The sequence below is a fragment of the Haematobia irritans genome, chromosome 3 (assembly GCF_050003625.1).
Source record: "Haematobia irritans isolate KBUSLIRL chromosome 3, ASM5000362v1, whole genome shotgun sequence".
NCBI classification, from domain to species: domain Eukaryota; kingdom Metazoa; phylum Arthropoda; class Insecta; order Diptera; family Muscidae; genus Haematobia; species Haematobia irritans.
The window spans coordinates 107689355-107712642 of NC_134399.1; the positions used below are offsets into that span (position 1 = coordinate 107689355).

The 23288-nt window shown below is 32.0% G+C and overlaps 1 protein-coding gene across 4 annotated transcripts in view; it reads right to left on the minus strand.

The window, feature by feature from the left end:
* Positions 1–23288, minus strand: part of f (espin protein forked) — a 368923-nt gene that overhangs the window by 149728 nt on the left and 195907 nt on the right. For all 4 annotated transcript variants that reach the window (XM_075302418.1, XM_075302417.1, XM_075302419.1 and 1 more), the window contains one exon: positions 10155–10421. In XM_075302418.1, the coding sequence (XP_075158533.1) occupies positions 10155–10421 (267 nt within the window). The remainder of the gene's footprint in view (positions 1–10154; positions 10422–23288) is intronic.

The following is a 23288-nucleotide window of genomic DNA, read 5'->3' on the forward strand; positions in this document are numbered from 1 at the left end:
TATATGTACATTTATTTTTACGTAATATACGCTGCATTTTCTTCATATGTTTTAAGATAATAAAGCACATAGAGCCTTTTTTGTTTTGTAAATTTTGTTTAACGAAAAATATTGTAGAGAACATTGTAGGGAAAATTTAAGTAAATGTAGGCGACATTGCTTGTCCTTGGAGGGTAAACCGAAAATTTTCACTGGTAACACTGCTTTTGTCAAATATTTCAAATTTAATACACACCGGATACTTGAGAATTAACTCCTTTGATACTAAACTCCGTTGCTGCATGGGACCTTTAGCCAAATATCGTTTAGCCTATTAACCAGCATATATTAATTAATTCCGGACTCACTGCAGCTTTTCATTGCATATTTATTTTCCAACATTGTTCTAAAATCATTCAAATTAATGTCATCTACTATGGTTGAAATTCAAGCATTGAATGTTTGAAAAGAGTACAAGAAAATTATTTTGCATTTATTTATCATGCATTACTGCTAAAAAGCATGATCATATAATTAAATATAATTATCAATAAATTGTTCAAGTTGGCTGTTGAGTTGCAAAACAAAAGACTTAAGCAACAAACATCGACAACAATTGGAGCTTATTATGTACGAACTCAAAAAGCACAAACTTTCAATATAACAGTTTTGACACCAATTTTTTTCTTTTTAACTATATTTCAAAGCAATGTGATTAGTGTATTGATTGTTGAGAACAAACATTGTCTGCACTATGATACAAAAATATTAGAAACAAAAGATGTTGTATTTTAAATATCGCGCTGAAAAGAAATAGGGTATGTTTCATATTCTTTCTCCGCGTGTTTCAAGAGTATAATGTTATTTTTGGACAGGGAACATGGAAATTTTTTGTCGCAAAAATACTATATCGCTGTACATAAACATGTTTGACGAAATTAAAAGCATATTTTCTGAGAAAATAACATTATTGTGATTGGTATGTTACATGTTCCCCGTCCAAAATTAAAATTTTGCTCTTGAAACAGGTTTGATGTAATTATATTCCTTTTCTGGATATGGAAACTAAATTAATTGGTTATCATAAAAAACGGGCAAATAGTCGATTTAGACGTTTCGGTAATAAAGAATTTTGTTATAAATAAATAATTAACAATAAAAATTAAAACAAGTATATACGGCCGTAAGTTCGGCCAGGCCGAAGCTTATGTACCCTCCACCATGGATTGCGTATAAACTTCTACTGAAGACTGTAATCCACAATCGATTTACTTGGGTTGCGGTAACACTTGCCGATGGCAATTTATCTTAAAACTTCCTAACACCGTAATATATACCACACAGTCCATACGTGGTATATATTAAACTAAAAAAGGCAGACTAAATACGTATATAATTAAGTTTAAAGTTTCTATAGAAATAAAATTTTGGCAAAATAAAATTTTGACAACATTTTCTATAGAAGTAAAATTTGGAAAAAATTTCTTTAGAAATAAAATTTTGACAAAATTTTCTATAGAAATAAAATTTTGACAAAATTTTCTATAGAAATAAAATTTTAAAACAATTTTCTATAGAAATAAAATTTTGACAAAATTTTCTATAGAAATAAACTTTTGGTAGATTATTTTTGGCTCGAGTGGCAACCATGATTATGAACCGAATAAAATTTTAACAAAATTTTCTATAGAAATAAAATTTTGACAAAATTTTCTATAGAAATAAAATGTTGACAAAATTTTCTATAGAAATAAAATTTTGAAAAAATTTTCTATAGAAATAAAATTTTAGTAGATTATTTTTGGCTCGAGTGGCAACCATGATTATGAACCGATATGGACCAATTTTTGTGTGATGGGGATCGGCTATATATAACTATAGACCGATATGGACCAATTTTGGCATAGTTACTAGCGGCCTTACACTAACACAACGTTGCAAATTTCAACCGGATCGGATGAATTTTGCTCCTCCAAGAGGCGCCGGAGGACAAATCTGGGGATCGATTTATATGGGGGCTATATATAATTATGGACCGATATGGAACAATTCTTGAATGGTTGTTAGAGACCATAAACTAACACCACGTACCAAATTTCAACCGGATCGGATGAATTTTGCTCCTCTAAGAGGCTCCGGAGGTCAAATCTGGGGATCGGCTTATATGGGGGCTATATATAATTATTGACCGGGGCTATATATAATTTTAATACCGTAATATATACCACACAGTCCATACGTGGTATATATTAAACTAAAAAAGGCAGATTAAATACGTATATAATTAAGTTTAAAGTTTCTATAGAAATAAAATTTTGGCAAAATAAAATTTTGACAACATTTTCTATAGAAGTAAAATTTGGAAAAAATTTCTATAGAAATAAAATTTTGACAAAATTTTCCTATAGAAATAAAATTTTGACAAAATTTTCTATAGAAATAAAATTTTGACAAAATTTTCTATAGAAATAAAATTTTGACAAAATTTTCTATAGAAATAAAATTTTGACAAAATTTTCTATAGAAATAAAATTTTGATAAAATTTTCTAAAGAAATAAAATTTTAAAACAATTTCCTTAGAAATAAAATTTTGACAAAATTTTCTATAGAAATAAAATTTTGACAAAATTTTCTATAGAAATAAAATTTTGACAAAATTTTCTATAGAAATAAACTTTTGGTAGATTATTTTTGGCTCGAGTGGCAACCATTATTATGAACCGAATAAAATGTTAACAAAATTTTCTATAGAAATAAAATTTTGACAAAATTTTCTATAGAAATAAAATTTTGACAAAATTTTCTATAGAAATAAAATTTTGAAAAAATTTTCTATAGAAATAAAATTTTAGTAGATTATTTTTGGCTCGAGTGGCAACCATGATTATGAACCGATATGGACCAATTTTTGTGTGATTGGGGATCGGCTATATATAACTATAGACCGATATGGACCAATCTTGGCATGGTGATTAGCGGCCTTATACTAACACAACGTTGCAAATTTCAACCGGATCGGATGAATTTTGCTGCTCCAAGAGGCGCCGGAGGACAAATCTGGGGATCGATTTATATGGGGGCTATATATAATTATGGACCGATATGGACAAATTTTTGAATGGTTGTTAGAGACTATAGGGCTGTTTTCTTTTTGCACTGGATGCAACATTTGTATGGGCTATCCAGAACATCGTTGCACTGGTGTTCTATCCAGAACATCTCATCAGTGCAAGTCGCGCCGATGTTGCCAGATTGTATTTGGATAAAGTGACGCTTCTTCGATTCACAATAGCAATTTATTGTGACTATTTTATCGAAAAACATGAAATTCAAAGTGATACAGTGTCATAAATAATCGCAGCAGTAAATATTTATTACTATTTAGAGCATTTCATACATTAAAAATGCAAGATTTCAATTCTTTTCTGTGATTGTTTTTAAACAGCTGATGACAGTGTTGCATATTGTTGGAGATGTCCTGGATAAACGAGTAATCTGTTTTCTTTTAATCCTTAACGGCTTAGCATATCCAGTGCTAAAAGAAAACAGCCCTTATATAATAATACCATGTACCAAATTTTAGCCGGATCGGATGAAATTTGCTTCTCTTAGAGGATCCGCAAACCAAATCTGGGAATCGGTTTATATGGGGGCTATATATAATTATGGACCAATATGGACCAATTTTTACATGGTTGTTAGAGACCATATACTAACACCACGTACCAAATTTCAACCGGATCGGATGAATTTTGCTCCTCTAAGAGGCTCCGGAGTTCAAATCTGGGGATCGGTTTATATGGGAGCTATATATAATTATGGACCGATATGGACCAATTTTTGCATGGTTGTTAGAGATCATATACTTATACCATGTACCAAATTTCAGCCGTATCGGATGAAATTTGCTTCTCTTTGAAGCTTCGCAAGCCAAATCTGGGGATCGGTTTATATGGGGGCTATATATAATTATGGACCGATGTGGACCAATTTTTGCTTTATCTCCCAAATAGACCGATCTCCCGATTTTACTTCTTGGGCTTTTAGAAACCATAGTTTTTTATCAAATTTGCATGAAATTTTAAATCTAGAAGTATTGTAGGAACATAAAGAGGTGCGCCGAAAATGGTGAATATCGGTCCATGTGCACTGATAATGAAAATGGCTTGAATCTGAATTAAAGTTTCCAGATTTTACTTCTGGTAATCATTTAAATAATGGGGGTAAAAATTTACAGATGTTAGATTTTAAATAAAGGCGTTATTTCATTTTCATTTCCTTGCACACTTGCACACGATGTTTGTGATTCCTCTAAAACTCAAACAAATATGGTTCTTATAAATCCAGAATCTGATCTAGTCTTCATAAGTAAAATTTTTGAATTTGTCTTCGGGAAGTGTACTGGTTGAACTGATCTGCTTGTCACCAAATCCCCCTGAAAATTTCATAGGAAACTATAATATTTGATTCATGGTGGTGGGTATTTAAGATTCGGCCCGGCCGAACTTACTGCTTTATATACTTGTTTTTTATTAAAATTGTTTTAATAATGGAAATTATAGTGCCAATTACCAATATCAATTAAAAAATTTATTGATTTAATTAAAAATTAATTGACAGAATTTTGCAATGTTTTTTTTTTATATTGATTTTAATCAATTAAATTTTAATAGAATTACATTTTTTAATTGATTATTTTTCAAAATCAGAGCAATTTTTTTTGGAAACCTAAACTTTAAATAAACAAAGTGACTAATGTAAATGTCAATTATTATCACGTTATAATGACTTGTTTTATAAGATCAAATATATCAAGAAGGAAACTACTGGTTAAATTCAAATAAAATTGCTGCAAAGTGTATACGCCCATTACTCCTTATTTGCTATGGTCTTTAACAATGACCAAAAGCAATTAATCGAACAATCAATCATTGAAAAAATTGCTTGTGTGACATGAATGCTTGTTTGCTGTCAATGAAACAATTGCAAAATTATATTTCTCCACTTTTAGAGGCTGATTTGAAGTATTTATGCTAATTAATATCACAATTAGCATTAAATTAAATAATATTACAATAAATAAACCTGTAAGGCATTTAAAATTGCTTTTATCTCATTTGTGTGAAAGGTGGTGATATGTGAAATTTAATTGAATTTAATTCTTTTAAACTAAAAGAGGAAATGAACATCGAACTTTCAAATGTTAAGAAATATGTTGTTTTCATTACTAATTTGCATATCTCATTTTGTTTGAATATTTCTAATATGAAAAAATATATACAATTAATATGAAAAAAAATTGTTTTATTTACATAAATGCAATAGTCCTATTAGCTGAAGGAAGAATATCCAAAAAAACATATGAATAATTTTTTTTCTAAAAAATCCTCCATGGCAATAGAGCAAAGAATCTTATAGCTCATATACATTAGGCTCGAAACCTATTAAAAGTTTGACCTAACCCTTAGGTTAGGTAAGGTTAAAGTGGCACTCCGATTAAGTTTAAGACTCACTTAGACTATTCAGTCCATTGTGTTACCACATTTAACTAAAAGTACCTATTACATATTTTATTATTCAACCGTCGAACTGAACATACGTGTTTTCTAATAGCGGAGTATTTCATCGTAATAAGTACTTATTACGAATTTCACGTGTGGTGGAAATAATAAACCACCATGCAGCGAAATTCAAAGTCATCCACTTGGTTGCTAACTTCAGGGCCCAGTGGACGGGTAACGACTGAAGTTATAAATTTGGGCAGCGACCAAATGTCAGGCCCAAATTAGTCGACCTGTAGACGGGTCGACTGGCGGTCACACTTTGGCAAGTCGAACCTTTTCTAAGGTGACGACATCAAAAGGAGGCAATCCCTCTCGAAAGAGATTCAAGGAACGAAGAAATGCTTTGTTTATCCTAAAGAAATTAGGATCAGTCGACCCAAGCACGTTGCAAAGCGATTCCTTAAAATGGGCTCAAGGAATTCTTGAAGCTGGAAAAGGGAACGACCGGATGAGCTGCCATCCTCTAAACGGGATCAAAGATCGTTTGCCTCAGTTGCAAAAGACAGCCTTGTGATGGCTATCATTAATAAAGGAGCATTGGGCGGTATGATTCCAAGGCAAAATGGGGGGAAATTGAGAAAGCGATGTCTGGTGTCTACTCAGAGGTGCGAAAAAAGTTTCCCGGACCAAGTCCTCGACGGCAAGATGCTCGATGGTATCAAGGACGATATAAGTTAATAGCTTTTGCCGACCAGAGGTCTATGGATTGTTTTAAAACTGCATTGATGCTAATTGCACGCAGAGAAGGAATATGATCACCTCAACCATGTTTCGAGAGAAAAATGTTATTTTTGGACGGAGAACATGTAACATGTTTGCGGCAACCATATTATTTTCTCAAAAAGCCTATGTCTGACTTTGGCAACCATGTATATGTTTGCCGAGAAAACAACATTTTTGCCACAAAAAAGCTCCATGGTTACCGTCCAAAAATAACATTTTGCTCTCCAAACATGGTTGAGGTGATCATATTCCTTCTCTGCATGTGGTGAAGTTTAGGAAGGAGCCGCTTTGGAGTTAGTCGATAAAAAAAAGACATGCCGGCTAAACCTAGAGCACATGCATGGATATCGACAAACCTTCCTGATCCTGAGTCAATACTAGAGAGACTAAAAGAATGTAACCCAGATCTTCCAACCGCCGATTGGAAGGTTGGTCGTTTGGATGAGGTGGATGGACCAAGACGACATGCGGTGTTTATATTAAACATAGAGTCGCTGTCACATCTAGCCCAGACCCAAGGACGTGTAAGTTATGATATCCATATGAAGGTATACAAAAGCGATCAGCCAAAGGATTCCGAAACGGACAAGCCTCCGGTAGAGTCAGCAGTGACAAAAATCTCCTAGCGAAGCCGAAAGAGACATAAACACTGCAGACATTGGCGAAAATCGTATGCGGGACGTTTCTACAGGCTCAAACCTTACCAAAGCTGAACCGCGTATTGTTGCGAAAGTCACCGAGATCTGTGAAGAGGAAGCCCTTGATGACTCAATTGAAGCGGCTGATGTGACGGTGGTTGAAAATTTGGATGGTTCTACGATTACTCCAGATAAATCTTCACCATTGTAAGGCCGCTTGGGCACTTCTAGTTTTAACCACTGAACCTTTTCTATTATTTTGTTTTGTTCAACCAACCAGATTGTTCCAAAAACATTAACATACTGCTTAAGTTAACGTTTTCCAGGTCCACCAGTATTCTAAGGCTTTATGCCCCTAAAATTCGCTTACGCCTTACACAAAATGCAGGACACTCACACAAGAGGTGTTTCATTGATTCCTTTTCCGCCGCATCATGACAGCTCATGCAGTGGTCATTATACTTCGCATCAATAGTTTTTGCAAATTCGCCAACAGGCAGCGATCCGTTATAGCAGATATCAGGAGTGATATCTGACGTCTTGAGAACACTAGCGTATCTAGTGTCCGGTTTAAATTTAAATAGGGCCATATTTGCTTGGTGTCGTTACAACCCTTGCAATTCTCCCATCGAACATTGGCCATCATAACAGCCTTCTCACGCAGTAAGAGCTTGCAAGTAGCCAGAGGCATACCAACAGATTCTAGTTCCCCTGGAATATGTAAGGTAGTTCCCAGCTTTGCTAACTCATCTGCTTCGCAGTTCCCCAGTATGCTCCTATGGCCAGACACCCATATTAGGTGAATATTGTACTGCTTAGCCATCTCGTTGAGAGATTGGTGGCAGTCGATGGCCGTTTTTGAGATAAGGAACATAGAGTCCAAGGATTTTATTGCAGGTTTACTGTCTGAGTATATATTAATGCCAATATTTATTGGAACATTACTTTTCAGCCAATTCACCACCTCTCTTATTGCTAATATTTCAGCCTGAAAAACACTACAGTGATTAGGTAATCTTTTAGCTATTCGAAGTTCCAGATCTTTGGAATATACTCCGAAACTCACTTGTCCATCCAATTTGGAGCCATCAGTGTAGAAATCTATATATCTTTTATTCCCCGGGGTCTGTGAATGTTACACCACGCCTCACTGTTGGGAATTAGAGTTTCAAACTATTTGTCGAAAAGTGGTTTCGCCAGAGTGTAATCCACTACGTTAGGCACATCTGGCATTAATTTGAGAACCGAACTGTGACCGTACATTTTTTTCGACCACAGCGATAGCTCGCGCAACCGCACAGCCGTTGTTGCAGCTGACTGTTTGGCCAAAATGTCTAAAGGCAATAGATGCAGTATAACATTAAGGGAATCTGTTCCTGTCTTACTGAATGCACCTGAGATACACAAGCAAGCCATACGCTGAACTTTATCTAAACCTGTCGGTTGCTGAAATTCCGGCCACCAGACTACACCACCATATAGCATTATAGGTCTAACCACTGCCGTGTATAGCCAATGCACAATTTTCGGTTTTAGTCCCCACTTTTTTCCTATTGCCTTCTGGCACAAGTGGCTTTTCTAGCCCTTTCGTCAATATTAAGCTTAAAGTTCAGCTTTCTGTCCAAAATAACGCCAAGGCACACTCACCTAAGGGAATTTCAATACCCCCTAAAGATATGGGCTTAACCGTGGGAGTTTTGCGATCTTTGCAGTACATGACTAATTCTGTCTTTGCTGGATTTACTCCAAGACCATTCTCTTTGGCCCATTTCTTGGTCATCCGGAGGGCTCTCTGTATAACATCTCTGATTGTGGATGGGAATTTTCCCCTGACTGCTAGAGCCACATCGTCTGCGTCTGCCTCTGTTCACATACCTTTGTATGTTTGCTTGTCCTAGTGTGGCTGAAATACGTCTCCTCATTTGAAGTTCGTCTAACAGCCTAGGTTAGGTTAGGTGGCAGCCCGATGTATCAGGCTCACTTAGACTATTCAGTCCATTGTGATACCACATTAGTGAACTTCTCTCTTATCACTGAGTGCTGCCCGATTCCATGTTAAGCTCAATGACAAGGGACCTCCTTTTTATAGCCGAGTCCGAACGGCGTTCCACATTGCAGTGAAACCACTTAGAGAAGCTTTGAAACCCTCAGAAATGTCACCAGCATTACTGAGGTGGGATAATCCACCGCTGAAAAACTTGCATTGCACCACGGTGGCTCCCGTCTAACAGCCTAAGTGTACTTGGATCAACATTCAGAGTTGCCATTTAACATCGAGCTCGGATGGACATTATTGAATGCCCCTTCGATGCCTAGAAACGCCACGATTGTGTATTCATTGACAGATAGATTCAATAAAGCTGACTAGTTCATGCAATGCGGTCTCAGTAGACCTGCCCTTCGAGTATGCATGCTGTCGTTTCGAGAGCAAATCGATGCTAGTTCTAAAATAAATATCTATCATCCTCTCCAGAGTCTTAAGTAGGAATGAGGATAAGCTGATTGATCGAAATCCTTCGGACTCGAGTGAGAGACTTTTCCCGCCTTATTTATAAGGCAAATGACTGTTGAAATCTTGTGTGTATCCACTGGTATATTGTTTAAGTATTATTAAGAGTATCAGGAAATTTTGTTTTATTTGGATAATTTTTTACACATTGACCAGTATTCTATTATTAAGCTACATCGGAATACTGTTGCAATTGATATCAAAAAGTAAAAAAATATTTGGTCTGGAAAATATTTTTTAACAATTTTTATTTCGAAGATCTCCCAACACTTCGAACATCCAGAAGCTTTTCCGATTAGGAAACTATACTGACTTTTTTGTGTGCAGTATCAAGGTTAACGAACTCAAAAAAATTTAACCCACCAGAAGAGAGAATTAAAGTTAATTTTAGACAATTTTAACTAAACTATATTACAAATGCCGACATTAAAAATAAATAAATATTTGTTGACAAAATTCAAGAAAAATTGGCAAGTGTGCCACAAAGGTGGCACAACCTACCACTATACCTAATTTAAACTAGTCTTCATATTGACAACATTTTCGAAACCGTTAGGTCTACATTTTTATGTGACTACCGTTCGGGATAATGCACAGCTATTATATTTGAAAGCAGAATTTGAAAAATTAAAGATGTATCGATCCATTAGTAGTACAAGTCAGCAATCTTTTACTATGTAAAGACAACACAAGGTGTTGTGTTAACTTAACAAAACAATTAAAGTGTGAAAATCGCTTACCAAATATCTGCTGATGCTGCCACTAAAAGTTGCACGCAATCCAAACAACCTCTAGCCGCTGCATAATGCAAAGCTAATGCGCCTCCATTCGGTCTTTCAATCGATGAAATACTACCAGAGTGCATTGAATCATTGTAACCGTCCAATTGATGTGAATGCATGTTGTTATAGGCAAGATTTTTCTGGTTATTAATTTTACGTTGAGAGCTACTATTATAATTCGTATTTTTAATATTGGCATTCAATGGTGGCGCATAATCATGAGTTCTGTAAATGAAAAAAAAAAAAACAATGCATAGCCAAATTAGTGATGGTTTCTTTATAACAAGGTATCACCAAAACATATTGTGCTTCAAATCTAAAAACACATATATTTGTAATATTTGCCTAAAACTATGTTTGATAAGAAAATGCTTAAAATTAAATAAATAAGTGTAGCAGCATTTAGGCGCAACACGAAAGCTACTGATTCAATACAAAAGACTAAAGAAACAAACAAACTTTGCCCATCGGTGTTGTGTTGCCAATCCCAGCAGAGTCACAAACCGTCATAATACAACCAAACGCCACCAGACGCCGCTTTACCATATTAGACTAACATCATTATTTTCTCATCAGGCTCTGAATTAGCACAGACATTTACCGAAGTCAGCTTTATAGCTGATGTAGGCTATAAACACCTCAGCCACACAAAGGTAATTTACATTTCTATAGAAAACTTTGTCAAAATTTTATTTCTATAGTAAATTCTGTCAAAATTTCATTTCTATATGAAAAGTTATCAACATTTCATTTATATAGGAAAATCTGTAAAAAAAATTCATTTTTATAGGATATTTTGTCAAAATTTATTTCTATTGGAAATTTTGTCAAAATTTCATTTCTATAGGAAATATTGTCAAAATTTAATTTCTTTAGGAAATTTTGTCAAAATTTAATTTCTTTAGGAAATTTTGTCAAAATTTCATTTCTTTAGGAAATTTTGTTAACATTTCATTTCTTTAGGAAATTTTGTCAAAATTTCATTTTTATAGGAAATTTTATCAACATTTTATTTCTATAGAAGATTTGGTCAAAATTTCATTTCTATAGGAAATTTTGTCAGAATTTCATTTCTGTTGGACATTTTGTCAAAATTTCATTTCTGTTGGAAATTTTGTCAAAATTTCATTTCTATAGGAAATTTTGTCAAAATTTCATTTCTCTAGGAAATTTTATGAAAATTTCATTTCTATAAGAAATTTAGTCAAAATTTCATTTCTATAGGAAGTTTAGTTAAAATTTCACTTCTATAAGAAATTTTCTCAACATTTCATTTCCATAGGAAATTTTTACAAAATTTCATTTCTATAGGAAATTTTGAAAAATTTCATTTCCATAGGAAGTTTTGACAAAATAACATTTGTATAGAAAATTTTGTCAAAATATCATTTCTTTAGGAAATTTTGTCAAAATTTCATTTCTTTAGGAAATTTTGTCAAAATTTCATTTCTGTTCGAAATTTTGTCACAATTTCATTTCTATAGGAAATTTTGTCAAAGTTTCGATTCCATAGGAAATTTTTTCAAAATTTCGATTCCATAGGAATTTTTTTAAAAATTTCATTTCTGTGGGAAATTTTGTCAAAATTTCATTTTTATAAGAAATTTTCTCAAAATCAATGTAAAATCTTTTTTCGGAGGGTTCAAGTGTGGTTTTTGTTGGGTTTAATAAACTGCCTGAATTTATTCTGATAATTGGTTGATAGTTTTGCTGCAAGTAGAGGATGCTGATGAGGAATGTGGTAATTCCGAAACGTGCGTCCATCCAACCATCTTGCAGTCTATAGGGCTTTGCCCAAATAAATTTGACAAACATTCTTTTCCTCTGTTGGTTAAGCTACACTTGTAGTTTAGTCAATGTATGGTTTTAAGCTGCAATAAAAAACAACAACAAATTTCATTTCTATAAAAAAATTTCTCAAAATTTCATTTCTATAAGAAATTTTCTCAAAATTACAATTTTATAAGAAATTTTCCTCAAAATTTCACTTCTCTAGGAAATTTTGTCAAATTTCATTTCTTTTGGAAATTTTCTCAAAATTTCATTTCTTTAAGAAATTTTGTCAAAATTTCATTTCTCTAGGAAATTTTCTCAAAATTTCATTTCTGTGGGAAATTTTGTCAAAATTTAATTTCTCTAGGAAATTTTGTCAAAATTTCATTTCTTTAGGAAATTTTATGAAAATTTCATTTCTATAAGAAATTTAGTCAAAATTTCATTTCTATATAACAAATTTAGTCAAAATTTCATTTCCATAGGAAATTTTTACAAAATCTCATTTCTATAGGAAATTTTTACAAAATCTCATTTCTATAGGAAATTTTGTAAAAATTTCATTTCCATAGGAAGTTTGGCAAAATATCATTTGTATAGAAAATTGTGTCAAAATTTCATTTCATTAGGAAATTTTGTCAAAATTTCATTTCTTTAGGAAATTTTGTCAAAATTTCATTTCTTTAGGAAATTTTGTCAAAATTTCATTTCTGTTGGAAATTTTGTCAAAATTTCATTGCTATAGGAAATTTTGTCAAAATTTCATTTCTCTAGGAAATTTTTTCAAAATTTCGATTCCATAGGAAATTTTGTCAAAATTTCGTTTCCATAGGAAATTTTATCCACATTTCATTTCTATGGGAAATTTTGTCAAAATTTCATTTCTTTAGGAGATTTTGTCAAAATTTCATTTCTTTAGGAAATTTTGTCAAAATTTCATTTCTTTAGGAAATTTTGTCAAAATTTCATTTCTTAGGAAATTTTGTCAAAATGTCATTCCTATAGGAATTTTCTCAAAATTTAATTTCTTTACAAAATTTTCTCAAAATTTAATTTCTTTACGAAATTTTCACAAAATTTCATTTCTATAGGAAATTTTGTCAAAATTTCATTTCTATAGGAAATTTTGTCAAAATTTCATTTCTATAGGAAATTTTGTCAACATTTCATTTCTTTAGGAAATTTTGTCAAAATTTCATTTCCTTAGGAAATTTTGTCAAAATTTCATTTCCTTAGGAAATTTTGTCAAAATTTCATTTCCATAGGAAATTTTGTAAAAATTTAATTTCTATAGGAAATTTTGACAAAATATGATTTCTAGAGAAAATGTTGTCAAAATTTCATTTCTATAGGAAATTTTGTCAAAATTTCATTTCTTTAGGAAATTTTGTCAATATTTCATTTCTGTTGGAAATTTTGTCAAAATTTCATTTCTATAGGAAATTTTGCCAAAATTTCATTTCTGTCGGAATATTGACAAGATTTCAATTCTATAGGAATTTTTATCAAAATTTCATTTCTATAGAAAATTTTATCATAATTTCATTTCTCTAGAAAATTATGTCAAAATTTCATTTCTATAGGAAATTTTGTTAAAATTTCATTTCTATAGGAATTTTTATCAAAATTTCATTTCTGTAGGATATTCGTTTTATAGGAAACGTTGCCAAATTTTCATTTATGTAGGAAATTTTACCAAAATTTCATTTCTATAGGAAATTTTTCCATAATTTTATTTCTAATGGAAATTTTGTTAAAATTTCCATTGTACAGGTAATTTTGTCAAAATTTCATTCCTATAGGAAATTTGGCAAAATTTCATTTCTATAGGAAATTTTGTCAAAATTTCATTTCTATAAGAAATTTTCTCAACATTTCATTTCCATAGGAAATTTTTACAAAATTTCATTTCTATAGGAAATTTTGTAAAAATGTCATTTCCATAGGAAGTTTTGACAAAATATCATTTGTATAGAATATTTTGTCAAAATTTCATTTCTTTAGAAAATTTTGTCAAAATTTCATTTCTTTAGGAAATTTTGTCAAAATTTCATTTCTGTTGGAAATTTTGTCAAAATTTCATTTCTATAAGAAATTTTGTGAAAATTTCATTTCTCTAGGAAATTTTTTCAAAATTTCGATTCCATAGGAAATTTTGTCAAAATTTCATTTCTGTGGGAAATTTTGTTAAAGTTTTCATTTCTTTAGGAAATTTTGTGAAAATTTAATTTTTTTAGGAATTTTGTCAAAATTTAATTTCTATAGGAAATTTTGGCAAAATGTCATTCCTATAGGAATTTTCCCAAAATTGAATTTCTTTACGAAATTTTCTCAAAATTTCATTTCTATAGAAAATTTTGTCAAAATTTCATTTCTATAGGAAATTTTGTCAAAATTTCATTTCTGTTCGAAATTTTGTTAAAATTTCGTTTCTCTAGAAAATTTTGTCAAAATTTCATTTCTTTAGGAAATTTTGTCAAAATTTTGTTTCTATAGAAGATTTTGTAAAAATTTCATTTCCATAGGAAATTTTGACAAAATATCATTTCTTTAGGAAAATTTGTCAAAATTTCATTTCTTTAGGAAATTTTGTTAACATTTCATTTCTTTAGGAAATTTTGTCAACATTTTGTTTCTATAGAAGATTTTTACAAAATTTTCTCTAGGAAATTTTCTCAAAATTTCATTTCTATAGAAAATGTTGTCAAAATTTCATTTCTATAGGAAATTTTGTCAAAATTTCATTTCTGTTGGAAATTTTGTTAAAATTTCGTTTCTCTAGAAAATTTTGTCAAAATTTCATTTCTTTAGGAAATTTTGTCAAAATTTCATTTCTTTAGGAAATTTTGTCAAAATTTCATTTATTTAGGAAATTTTGTCAAAATTTAATTTCTTTAGGAAATTTTGTCAAAATTTTGTTTCTATAGAAGATTTTATCAAAATTTCATTTCTATAGGAAATTTTGTAAAAATTTCATTTCCATAGGAAATTTTGACAAAATATCATTTCTATAGGAAATTTTGTCAAAATTTAATTTCTTTAGGAAATTTTGTCAAAATTTCATTTCTTTAGGAAACTTTGTTAACATTTCATTTCTTTAGGAAATTTTGTCAACATTTTGTTTCTATAGAAGATTTTGTCAACATTTCATTTTTATAGGAAATTTTGTAAAAGTTTCATTTCCATAGGAAATTTTGACAAAATATCATTTCTATAGGAAATTTTGTCAAAATTTCATTTCTTTACGAAATTTTCTCAAAATTTAATTTCTTTAGGAAATTTTGTCAAAATTTCATTTCTATAGGAAATATTGTCAAAATTCCATTTCTATAAGAAATTTTCTCAAAATTTCATTTCCATAGGAAATTTTTACAAAATTTCATTTCCATAGGAAATTTTTACAAAATTTCATTTCCATAGGAAATTTTGTCAAAATTTCATTTCTATAGGAAATTTTGTCAAAATTCCATTTCCGTAGGAAATTTTGTCAAAATTTTATTTCTGTAGGAAATTTTTCAAAATTTCGTTTCTATAGGAAATTTTGTCAAAATTTCATTTTTATAGGAAATGTTGTCAGAATTTTATTTCCATAGTAAATTCTGTAAAAATTTCATTTCTATAAGAAATTTTGTAAAAATTTCATTTTTATAGGAAATTTTATCAAAATTTCATTTCTATAGGAAATTTTGTAAAAATTTCATTTTTATAGGAAATTTTGTCAAAACTTCATTTCTATAGAAGATTTTGTCAAAATTTCATTTCTATAGGAAATTTTGTCAAAATTTCATTTCTTTAGGAAATTTTATCACAATTTTATTTCTATAGAAGATGTTGTCAAAATTTCATTTCTGTAGGAAATTTTGTCAAAATTTTATTTCTGTTGAAAATTTTTTCAAAATTTCATTTCTATGGGAAACTTTTTGATAAAATTTCATTTTTCTAGGAAATTTTCTCAAAATGTCATTTGTGCTGAAAATTTTGTCAATATTTCATTTCTTTAGGAAATTTTGTCAAAATTTCATTTCTATAGGAAATTTTCTAAAAATTTCATTTCTATAGAAAATTTTCTCAATATTTAGTTTTTATAGGAAATGTTGCCAAATTTTCATTTATGTAGGAAATTTTACCAAAATTTCATTTCTATAAGAAATTTTACCATAATTTTATTTCTAATGGAAATTTTGTTAAAATTTCATTTGTATAGGTAATTTCGTCAAAATTTCATTGCTATAGGAAATTTTGTCAAAATTTCATTTCTATAGTGAATTTTGCAAAATTATTTAGTTTATAATTAGTCGTTAATAAGTGATGTGTAAACCACCTTCTCATTATTTGTATTTTTTCTTATATTGTTTTAGTTGTTCCTTTGTTTGTTCTTAGAATCAACTTTCACACATGAAAGTGAAATTGAAAATTTAAATATATGCGATTGTTAAACATCTTTTAACGTTATGCTCATGAAATTTACATCAGGAAAATGGCAATAAAGTCATAGTTACCACCAAGGGAGCCAACATTTCTAGCCCCCTTTTTTTAAGTCTTCAAATTTAATTTCGTAGCATTTAAGTAAATTCATTTTACAACATTTCTGTTAAGCAGGTGTCTAAGATAATTTTAACCTCAGCTCAGTTTGGTTTATATGCTCTACTAAGCTGATGTTGTCTACGTTTGCCTCTTAGCTTTGTAGTAAGATGACGAGTCAGTCATTCAAAAATGCGTATATGGAGTGAAACGATCTCTATGTCGGTGGTGTGGTTGTTCTGTTTTAGTTTTTCTTAATTGCTCTAATTGTAATGCCAACTGAATTAAGTTACTCTTACATTTTAATTATGATAAAAAACTCCAAACAAGGTACATATATCAAAACAAAATAATGCTTTCAACATTTAAATTTGGAAAATATATTTTCCAAACAAAGAATTACTTTACCTCCGGATGTTTGAGAATTTTAATTGTTACTTTATCTAAAGAGATCAAGTTCACCTACAATGGCACTAAATATCAAGATTACAATTATTAAAAGTCAAAATATTTTACAAATATGTTGGATAAGCAATAAATTAAAAATTTAATAGAATTGAAGTGAATGAATTAAAATTAATTATAAGTAATAATAAAACAATATATTGACCAGTTAGTGGTTCATTGTATAAAAATAAATTCAAATACTTGACGAGACAATTTATGCTCCACATTCTTTGCTATTGACTAACAATAAAACAAATATTTTGCCATAACAAATTTTTCCTATGCATCTATGCAGTACTCATGTCTACATGGAATATAGTTGCGCTGATCTCATTATCGAAACGAAAGTATGTTGGAGCTGCCCATTTTTATTCATATTATGTGGTTTGATATTTCAATACATGAATATTACAAAATTTTCAAATTTTTTTCTTATTCGATGGCTGCTTGTCTGTGGGTCTCCTAATGAAAGTAAATATTTTTCTTAACGATGAAGACATAAGCAGTCATGGGCTTCTTGTGATCGCATTTTGCAAAATGAGTTGTAGTTTTTTTTTTTAATTATGTGTTAAAATATAAAGCAAAATAATAAACGAAATAATAATAAACATTTTCTCTAAATACTGCTCCACACTGCTTTGTTAATAGGTTTTGGGCCAAGTCCAAAACTGAATTCAACGAAAATGCCAAACAGCCGTTAACACCAGAAAGACAAACGCATTTGGCTAAATTGTTATGCAAATTTTAAATACATTTCACTTTTTTCAATCTGTGCATTTTGGGTTTCTTTCTTTTTTTTGAATTTTTGTAATTGGTAAAGAGTGGAGAAAAATGTAAAGCTAAATAAAGGGTTCGCTTGTTTTGTCATTCCTTTATCTTCGTCTTTTTAAATCGTATACAGTGCAATATCATAACGTAGGTATTATTAATATAAACATAAAACAATTTTAGTTGCATCCTATGATTTTCACCTTCGCCTAAGGATTTTGATATTTTGAATCCGGGCCAAAAATACAGCTTCTTCAAAATAAAGACAATTTTCAGGAAGCAATTCAGCTTTATATCTAGTTTTTTTTTTTTAATATTAAAAATCTTCATTTACAGAATTATAATTTTTTTTGTGATTTATTAACTGCGCAATTTACACTGAAAAAAAATATACGCGGTACTAATGATTACGCAACCTAAATTTTAGCATGCGAAATTTACAATATACTAAGCAAAAATTCTTTAAAATAATCATATTTTAATTAATTATTAAATTACAAAAAAAAATATATAATCTTTGTTTCAAAACTTTAGGACACACATTTTAGAAATTTGCGTAGCTCCGTTAAAGTCGCTTGTCAAATTTAAGGACGATTTCGTTAAATCAAAACAAGTAAGGAAAGTCTAAAGTCGGGCGGGGCCGACTATATTATACGCTGCACCACTTTGTAGATCTAAATTTTCGATACCATATCACATCCGTCAAATGTGTTGGGGGCTATATATAAAGGTTTGTCCCACATACATACTTTTAAATATCACTCGATCTGTACAGAATTTGATAGACTTCTACAAAATCTATAGACTCAAACTTTAAGTAGGCTAATGCTCTAGGGTGGAACACAATGTTAGTAAAAAAATATGGGAAACATTTAAATCTGAAGCAATTTTAAGGAAACTTCGCAAAAGTTTATTTATGATTTATCGCTCGATATATATGTATTAGAAGTTTAGGAAAATTAGAGTCATTTTTACAACTTTTCGACTAAGCAGTGGCGATTTTACAAGGAAAATGTTGGTATTTTGACCATTTTTGTCGAAATCAGAAAAACATATATATGGGAGCTATATCTAAATCTGAACCGATTTCAACCAAATTTGGCACGCATAGCTACAATGCTAATTCTACTCCCTGTGCAAAATTTCAACTAAACCGGAATTAAAAATTGGCCTATGTGGTCATATGAGTGTAAATCGGGCGAAAGCTATATATGGGAGATATATCCAAATCTGAACCGATTTCAACCAAATTGGGCACGCATAGCAACAATGCTAATTCTAATCCCTGTGCAAAATTTCAACTAAATCGGAGTAAAAAATTGGCCTCTGTGGTCATATGAGTGTAAATCGGGCGAAAGCTATATATGGGAGCTATATATAAATCTGAACCGATTTCAATGAAATTTGGCACGCATAGCTACAATGCTAAATCTACTCCCTGTGCAAAATTTCAACCAAATTGGGCCACAACTCTGGCTATTAGAACCATATTAGTCCATATCGGGCGAAATATATATATGGGAGCTATATCTAAATCTGAACCAATTTCAATCAAACTTTGCACACTTGACTATACGACTAAGTGTTATGTTTGTACAATATTTCAAGCAAATCGGTATAAAACTCTGGCTGCTGGGTCAATATTAGTGCATATCGGGCGAAAGATATATATGGGAGCTATATCTAAATCTGAACCGATTTCTTCCAAAATCAATAGGGTTCTATTCTTATCCAAATTAGGAACATGTGCCAAATTTGAAGGCGATTGGACTTAAATTGCGATCTAGACTTTGATCACAAAAATGTGTTCACAGACAGACGGACGGACATGGTTATATCGACTCAGGGACCCACCCTGAGCATTATTGCCAAAGACACCATGTGTCTATCTCGTCTCCTTCTGGGTGTTACAAACATATGCACTAACTTATAATACCCACAGTGTGTTCCACAGTGTGGCGCAGGGTATAAATCGTTTTCTTTACATTAAAGAACATTAACCTTACTTCAAAGGTACGCGTCTTTAACCCAAATTTAAGAGATGAGTGTCCAAAATTTAAGAAAGAAAAATTTTAAAACAAAAATTGTAAACTAAAATAAATAAAATTTCTTTCTTTTTTTTAGTGATGATAGAAAGTTTAAAGAAAATTGTCATCATTGTTGTGTAACTTTAGTATCCAGAAGATATTGATTCCTAATTTTCGTAGTGGGATAATATTTTTTTCAGAGTATGTATTGAAACATAGCATACACAAAGAAGTATATATGGCCGTACGTTCGGCCAGGCCGAATCTTATGTACCCTCCACCATGGATTGTGTAGAAACTTCTACGAAAGACTGTCATCCATAATCGAATTACTTTGGTTGTGGTATCTTAAATTGTTTTCTAAATTGTGAGTTAGTCCATACGTGGTATATATTAGACAAAAAAGGTATGTGTAAGTAAGTCTACAAATAATTACGAATCGATATGGACTTTTGCACGGTACGTAGGGAGCCAGAATTTAAATATGGGGGCTATATACAATTATAAACTTTATATGGACCAATTTTTGTGTGATTGGGGATCGATTTATCTTAGGGCTATAATATAAAACTATGCACCGATATGGACCTAGTTAGGCATGGTTGTTAACGGCCATATACTAGACAATGTACAAAATTTCAACTGACTCAACTTGCTCTTCCAAGAGGCTCCAAAACCAACTCTCGGGATCGGTTTATATGGGGGGCTATATATGATTATGGACTGATATGGACCACTCTTGGCATGGTTGTTAAATATCATATACTACCACCGCATACAAATTTCAACCAGATCGGATGAATTTTGTTTCTCCAAAAGGCACCGGAGGTCAAATCTGGGGATCGTTTTATATGGGGGCTATATATAATTATGGACTGATATGAACCAGTTCCTGCATGGTTGTTGGATACCATATACTAACATCACGTACCAAATTTCAACCGAATCGGATGAATTTTGCTCTTCCAAGGGGCTCCGGAGGTCAAATCTGGGGATCGGTTTATATGGAGTCTATATATAATTATGGACCGATTTCGACCAATTTTTGCATGGGTGTTTGAGGCCATATATTAACACCACGTACCAAATATCAACTGGATCAGATGAATTTATATGGGGGCTATATATAATTATGGACCGATGCGGACCAATTTTTGCATTGTTGTTAGAGACCATATACAAAACCATGTACCAAATTTCAGCCAGATCGGATGAAATTTGCTTCTCTTAGAGGGTCTGCAAGCCAAATTTGGGGGTCCGTTTATGTGGGGGCTATACGTAAAAGTGGACCGATATGGCCCATTTGCAATACCATCCGACCTACATCAATAACAACTACTTGTGCCAAGTTTCAAGTCGACAGCTGGTTTCGATCGGAAGTAAGCGCGATTTCAACAGACGGACGGACGGAGGGACGGACGGAGGGACATGCTCAAATCGACTCAGAATTTCACCACGACACCGAATAAAGGGTGATACGGTCAAAATTTGGTCAAGGGAAAACGCGTGTAAATCGGTGAAATCGTTTATTTAAAAAATCAAATTAAATTTCTTTTTCAAGTTCAATTAGTATAAAATACAGGAAAAATATTCAGTTAGGCTTTCGCTTTTCCAAATCCGAATTGCCGGGCCTCACGCTTGACACCTGCCATCAGATTTTGTACAGCCACCTTGTCCACCTTCTTCGCCGCAGAAAGCCAGTTTGCCTTGAACTGCTGCTCGTCCTTAGCAGTTTTTTTGGTCTTCTTTAGGCTCCGCTTGACAATAGCCCAGTATTTCTCAATTGGGTGGAGCTCTGGCGTGTTGGGAGGGTTCTTGTCCTTGGGAACCACCTGCACGTTGTTGGCGGCGTACCACTCCATGGCCTTTTTACCGTAATGGCAAGATGCCAAATCCGGCCAAAACAGTACGGAACAACCGTGTTTCTTCAGGAAAGGCAGCAGACGTTTATTCAAACACTCTTTCACGTAAATTTCTTGGTTGACAGTCCCGGAAGCTATGAATATGCTGCTTTTCAAGCCACAGGTACAGATGGCTTGCCAAACCAGATATTTCTTTGCGAACTTAGACAGTTTTATGTGCTTGAAAATATCTGCTACCTTTCCCCTTCCTTTTGCCGTATAAAACTCCTGTCCCGGAAGCTGCTTGTAGTCGGCTTTGACGTAGGTTTCGTCGTCCATTACCACGCAGTCAAACTTCGTCAGCATCGTCGTGTACAGCCTCCGGGATCACGCTTTGGCCGTCGTATTTTGTTTATCATCGCGATTTGGAGTCACTACCTTCTTGTAAGTCGATAGTCCGGCTCGTTTTTTGGCTCGATGCACGGTTGTAGACGATACACCCAGCTTATTTGCGGCATCTCGGAGAGAGAGGTTATGGTTTCGCTTGAAACTACCGGCAACTCTCTTTGTCGTCTCAGCGGCTTCCGGTTTTCGATTTCCCCCCGATCCAGACTTCATGGCTGTCGACAAACGTTCCCCAAACACTTTAATTACATTTGCAATGGTTGATTTGGCAACTTTTAGCGATTTTGCCAGCTTAGCGTGCGAGTAGCTCGGATTTTCGCGATGCGCGAACAAAATTTTGATACGCTGCTCTTCTTGCTTGGACGGCATTTTGACAACTGAAGAGTGAATTCCAAAATCAAAATAGGAGCAACATTCTACACACACACACCTTCAAAGTGAGGGGTGTTCAGGTTTTTTAAGATGCAAAATTGAAAGAAATACGTCAAGTTTATATTGACCAAATTTTGACCGTATCACCCTTTATATATACTTTATGGAGTCTTAGAGCAATATTTCGATGTGTTACAAACGGAATGACAAAGTTAATATACCCGCATCCTATGGTGGAGGGTATAAAAATCTGAAAAAACGAAAAATCAAAGTTTGCTTCCTAGAAGCATGTACACAAAACCCAAATTTAAAAGAGAATTGTGTCTTAAAAGTATCCTTACTAGTATACTCCGCTTCTTTGGCTCGGAATCAATACCAAAATTGTTAAAGTAAACACAAAATCTTTGAAACCGCGTATGATTTTTTTTAATGTGTCCTAAAAAAATACGAAATAAATTTTCAATAATATTGAAATCGCCCGAAAACTCAAATTTAAAGGGAAATGGATTTTAAATGCATCTTGGTGCAAATATTCCCTAATTTGGCTTGGAATCAATAGCAAAATCATTAGTTTAAAGAGAACATCTTTCGTGGGGGGTAAGCTTTCTTTAGTGTATATTTAACTTGGTTTGTGACTAATGTAGTGAATGCCTCCTTGTTATGTGAAACGAAACTTAATTACCTAAATAATAATCATTAAGTTTAAATGGTCTTAAGATCATTTCCAAATTTTCTTTGTTTGTACCACTGTGTGTGTTGTTGTCGTTTTTCTTTGCAAAACTGTTGTTATATTATTTTAAATTTACAACTACAGCTTAGAGAGGATTATGACAAATGTAACGTGGTAGAGTCATTTTTGTTTATGACAAAATGACTTATGTTTGCTTTTTGGTGGCTTAATAGAAATATTTACAGTACCAACCATCACCCTATAACAA